Raw genomic sequence first — 6000 nt, 5'->3', positions numbered from 1 at the left:
CATATTAATGATATAAATATGTTGCAAAGTTCATAAGTCTCTGTATTACTTGGTGCAAACAAAAACATATTTTTGTTGGGCATACCGATTTTTATAAAACACTTTGATTTGCTATTATGATGAAATCTGTGTTGCACTGTTATTTACCAAACGTAATGATATGTTAAATGTAGCATTATAAAATTTCGTTTACAAGATGTTGTTTTAATTTTAATCACACAATTTAAGCCAAAATGATATGTCTGGTACTGTCACAATAGATAATAAATAAGTACATGGAAAATAACCAGATATCACTGAAACTGACAATGGGCTTACAGCAACATCCTCTGTTGTTTTATTTCAAACTTATCCAGACACATTTGTCTCATTTGTTTAACCTATTTTAAGCATTACCATCATTTAATTTTACCTAGTGTGATATTTTCTGCCCAGTGATTTGACTGTGAGAAATGCCGAACATAAATAAAGCTGCTGTGTAAAATAGATGTCAAGTTTTCAGTTTACTGAGCCTTTTAAAATAAAAAAAGGTCTCAAGGTCTTGTACCTGAACTGGGCACATGAGCATAAATTGGCAGTATGGCATGTGGATGCAGTCTTGATGAGCTGCCAAGAGAATAATTTGTACACTGGTGGCAGACTTATTGTTAGCATGAAGAATTCTTCTTAGAATTGGCGATGCTGGACAGTAGTAGATAAGGGTCTAGGCTCTAATTTATACCACTGGTTTGTTCATTCTTGCCTGAACCGCTTTACTGTTACATAAGGAGATGGTGATTTTGAAGCTCAAGTGAAAGGTCTCATTTGTGGGAAGAGGCACCCATTGAGGATGAACTTTATTGCACTCATTTAGGCTTATAGTCTTTTACTGACTTTGATTTTAGATTACTAGTGAATATTATGGCCTGTAATAGATGTCTTCATGACACTGATGTTATAAAATGACAAAGCCATTTTAGATTAATAATGTGACATCAGGGGAACAAGGACAAAAACAATCTGTTTGTTGCAGGTACTCATTTTCGAACCATATTCTGAAAAGGTGTTAATAATTAATGAATCCGAGTGTGGAAGTCATAAATTGCACATTATTGGAAGTGCCCTATGGAACACACATTTATTAAGCAATATTTGGGAATCGCATGCAATTCACGGTAAATAAACATTGAATGAATCTGAGGTAAGTACATATTTTTATATATCAACTGTTTTCAAATTTATTGTTGGAGTATTCGAGCTTCTGACTATAAATTACAGTTAACTGGGTTGATGAAATATAAACAAATATGACTATTCTCCGTTTCTGATTTCTCTTTATCTTGTTTAACATTTTAATATTTTATGATTGTATGTATCTAAAAGATGAATTTTGTTTGATCGCTGCACAGTATTCGTCAGTAGCAAAATGAGTGCTGCTTATATCCGTCAGTAGGTTCAAAATGGTTCAAATGGTTCTGAGCCCTATGGGACTTAACATCTGTGGTCATCAGTCCCCTAGAACTACTTAAACCTAACTAACCTAAGGTCATCACACACATCCATGCCCGAGGCAGGATTCGAACCTGCGAGCGTAGCGGTCACGCGGTTCCAGACTGAAGCGCCTAGAACCGCACGGCCACAACGGCCGGCTCCGTCAGTAGGAAAATGACCATTACTGTGCTGATATTCACAGTTTTGGTACTGGTAATAAGGACTTGTGAAAATTTATTTTATTTTAACTAGTTTGTCTGTCTTGTCAGAAGTGAATTTAGGAATTCCTACATACAAAATATTGGCGCCAAAATTATGTGCATGTTGATACATAGTTCTAGAATGTATGTCTGCACGTTTGCACTCTGAAGTGCAATTTCTTTGGACCAAGAGCGTTATATAAATAAAGCGCGCTCGTGTTACCGGGGATTTGGGAGAATAGGAAGGAAGGAATCTTGTTTTTCGGGTGGAGAAACATGGTCTCTAAACCACCGTATAAAATAGGTGAGTGCCTACAAATGGTAAGAAACTGTAACAGGTCTTGTCAACGCACATATTTACTAGACGGTCTTAGAAACAAACACGTGCTGTTGCCGGCGAGTGACATGTTTTCAGCGATACTTTCTCGTCGTTGAAAATATTTTTGTTACATGAAGAATTGTGGGAATTTTTACCAATATTTCCCGTAATTTTTCCTAAAGCAGTGCATATTTAGAAGACTCTTCTGTTGTAAATTTAGCTGACATCAGCCTGGCCGAATGGGGCCGTAAGGAAATTACGCTTGCTGAAAATGAAATGCCAGGACTGATGGCTATCCGGGCGAAATACGGAGCAGAAAAACCTCTGCAGGGCGCTCGGATAAGCGGGTGCCTTCACATGACTATACAAACTGCTGTGCTGATCGAGACACTGTTAGAATTAGGAGCTGAGGTAGGTAAACATAATTACACTCTTAAACTAATTTCTTGGTTAGTACTAAGTGACACGATGCATGGACTTACTCGCTGACAATACCAGCGTATAAGGTACTCTTAATATATATATCCTAAGAAGTGGCATGTTGCAAGTGCATCTACTTCAAGGTATAATAAATGGGCTATACACAATTTGTCATCTGTTTATTATGGCAGTATGTTTGTGAATAGCCTTCTCAGTCCAGCAAAAATATTGAGTTACAAAGAGCTGTTCGTTTTCAAATACAGGAGTAGACTTCATTGTCTTACGTTGCGGTCACAGGTTCGAATCCTGCCTCGGGCATGGGTGTTTGTGATATGGCCTTTGGTTAGTTAGGTTCAAGTAGGCTAGTTCCAAGTTCTAGGGGACTGGTGACCACAGCAGTTAAGTCCCATAGTGCTCAGAGCCATTTGCATTCTCTTATAGAATCCTAGCATATGTAGTTTTTTTAATATCTGATCTTCCCCAGGGCAATCAGTTACGTGGCAGGTTTTTAAGTATTGTTGGTCTTGAGCAGAGGGGTGCTATTAGAGAGAAATGTTGCCAGACCAGCATCTGTTTGTTGCTTACACAGTAGGAGCACACTAATGAATTAATTTTTTTAAAAAAATTTAAGCAATTTAAGCACAGTCCTGTGTTTTTCATTTAATATATATGTTGAGTTACTCCTTGAACATATTCAGCTTCCATTTATTTGTTCATACAAAGCTGAAAAATTTATAATTGTGTGATTGTACAGCACAGAATTTGTGCAGTTTCCCAAGTTCACACAGAGACTGTGCACTTTCTTGAATGGCATTCTCTTCAGTAAGTATTAAATATAGTCCAAACCACAACTGACGGCATTTCGTGCAGCTAAAGACATGAATGAAGATTGTGTTGTTGCCGATTCCGAGGAATGGTTGCGGTAAGTGCAAGTGCTGTGAACTTGATGAAAGCATGTGTACTGCAAATTGTCTCTCTCTATTGCTTTCCCAGAATTTGTAGCTTATCACCACAATCGGCTGTGACAATATGCAATAAATGGTATAAAGATTGAGTAAATAGTTCACTGTGATCACGTTTAATGCTCGCATTGGTTAAGTCATCCAGAGCCAAGAACTCTACTGAACACTTGTTGTCAGAAGGCGTGACACACACACACACACACACACACCAAAAAAAGGTTTGCATTACCTCGGTTCTGAGAGTTCCAGAACCTGTACAGAAAATTGGAATAGAGATCAACATAATCATTTCTGCCCTTTTTATTGCTCATGAAAACAACACATTGCATGTTGTACCAAAATACAGCGAGACTTTAAGAGGTGGTGGTCCAGATTGCTGTACACACCAGTACCCAGCAGCACGTCCTCTTGCATTGATGCATGCCTGTATTCGTCGTGACAAACTGTCCGCAAGTTCATCAAGGCACTGTTGGTCCAGATTGTCCTACTTCTCAGTGGCGATTTGGTGTTGATCCCTCAGAGTGGTTGGTGGGTCATGTCAACCATAAACAGCCCTTTTCACTCTATCCCAGGCGTATTTGATAGGGTTCATGTCTGGAGAACATGCTGGCCACTCCAGTTGAGTGATGTCATTATCCTGAAGGGAGTCATTCACTAGCTGTGCATGATTGGGGGGGGGGGGGGCGTGAATTGTCGTCCATGAAGACGAATGCCTCGCCAATATGCTGCTGATGATTGCACTATCGGTCAGAAGATGGCATTCACATATTACACAGCCATTACTGCACCTTCCGTGACCACCAGCGGTGTACATCGGTCCCACACAATACCACCCCAAAACAGCAGGGAACCTCCCAGCTTGCTGCACTTGCTGGACAGTGTATCTAAGGAATTCAGCCTGACTGGGTTGCCTCCAAACACGTCTCTGACGATTGTGTGGTTGAAGGCGTGAAGGCATATGCAACACTCTTCAGTGAAGAGAACATGATGCCAATCCTGTGCGGTCCATTCAGCATGTTGTTGGGCCCATCTGTGCCGCACTGCATGGTGTCATGGTTGCGAAGATGGACCTTGCCATGGGTGTTGGGAGTAAAGTTGCGGATCATGCAGTATATTTGCACACAGTTTGTCATAACACGTCGTTCTGTGGCTGCACGAAAAGCATTATTCAACACAGTGGCATTGCTGTCATGGTTCCTCAAAGACATAATCTGTAGGTAGTAGTCATCCACTGTAGTAGTAGCAGCCCTTGGGCGGCCTGAGCAAGGCATGTCATCAACAGTTTCTGTATCTCCTCCTTGTCCCAACAACAACGCGTAGGTTCACTGGGAGATGCCTGGACACTTTCCTTGTTGACAGTGCTTCTTGGCACAAAGTAACAATGCGGACGTGATCAATCTGCGGTGTTGACTGTCTAGGCATGGTTGAACTACAGACAAGACGAGCTGTGTACCTCCTTGGTGGTGGAATGACTTCTGATCGGCTATCGAACCACGTCCATATATGCGCTGCTCGTGCGTGGTTGTTTACGTCTTTGGGCGGGTTTAGTGACATCTCTGAACAGTCAAAGGGACTGTGTCTGTGATACAATATCCAAAGTCAAGGTCTGTCTTCAGGAGTTCTGGGAACTGGGGTGATGCAAAACTTTTTTTTGATGTGTGTAGATGTGCAGAACAAGCCTAATCTCAACTGCCATTATGCATGACTGCAATTATAGATATGAGGCCTATCTTGCCGTCTGTCATGACAATTGCGATTTATCATTAAGATTCAGAGTACCATTTACAGAAATTTCTAGTGTTTAACTTTTTTCATAGGTCCAGTGGTCAAGCTGCAACATATTTAGCACCCAAGATCATGCTGCAGCCGCCATCGCTAAGAGAGGCATCCCAGTGTACGCTTGGAAGGGAGAAACAGATGAAGAATATATATGGTGCATTGAACAGACACTTGTTTTTAAAGATAATAAGGTATTCAGTTTTGATTGATACATTTGTGAGACAGATAATTGGTAATGATATACTACAGTTTCAAACAATTTTCATTACGACTATTTGGCTCAGAAAGGGGAGGATAGATGGTAGTATAAGCATCCTATCACTGAACTTTGTCCCAGTGTCCTGATAAAAAAAAAAGATCACCACTTCACACACACACACACACACACACACACACACACACACACACACACACACACACACACACACACGCGCGTGGGGGGGGGGGGAGAGAGAGAGAGAGAGAGAGAGAGAGAGAGAGAGAGAGAGAGAGAGAGAGAGAGAGAGAGAGAGGAGTCAAAGTGGTGTTGACTGGAAAGGCTTGTTCCAGGTATATTATTAAATTATTGATCATGAAGATGGATATGTATAGGAAACCTTGTTATATTTGTGTATGTTCCAAGAGACAATACACATTATCATTACACTGCACTGTAACTTCTGTCTGTATCAGTATGGATGATGGATATGCGTTCATTTGTTTGTCGCAGTAACACCCCCCTCCCCTCGGGGATCTTGTGGCTCTGTCATGAGTTCTTGCAGGGCGCAGGTGCACACAGAGCCCCAACTGTTGTGGCCTTTTTTTTGTTCCCGAGCTGCATTCCATTCCTTGGGCCCATTACTCCCTGCCC

General features: G+C 41.0%; 1 protein-coding gene across 1 annotated transcript in view; it reads left to right on the top strand.

The window, feature by feature from the left end:
- The first annotated feature begins 1830 nt into the window (after positions 1–1830).
- Positions 1831–6000, top strand: part of LOC126485120 (adenosylhomocysteinase) — a 37738-nt gene continuing 33568 nt past the window's right edge. The window contains exons 1-3 of the mRNA XM_050108755.1: positions 1831–1974; positions 2210–2400; positions 5189–5341. Of these exons, the coding sequence (XP_049964712.1) occupies positions 1947–1974; positions 2210–2400; positions 5189–5341 (372 nt within the window). The 5' untranslated portion in view covers positions 1831–1946. The remainder of the gene's footprint in view (positions 1975–2209; positions 2401–5188; positions 5342–6000) is intronic.

This window comes from Schistocerca serialis, chromosome 6, assembly GCF_023864345.2.
Source record: "Schistocerca serialis cubense isolate TAMUIC-IGC-003099 chromosome 6, iqSchSeri2.2, whole genome shotgun sequence".
NCBI lineage: Eukaryota > Metazoa > Arthropoda > Insecta > Orthoptera > Acrididae > Schistocerca > Schistocerca serialis.
The sequence above is the reverse complement of the archived record's forward strand: the minus strand, read 5'-3'. Positions and strand labels throughout refer to the sequence as shown.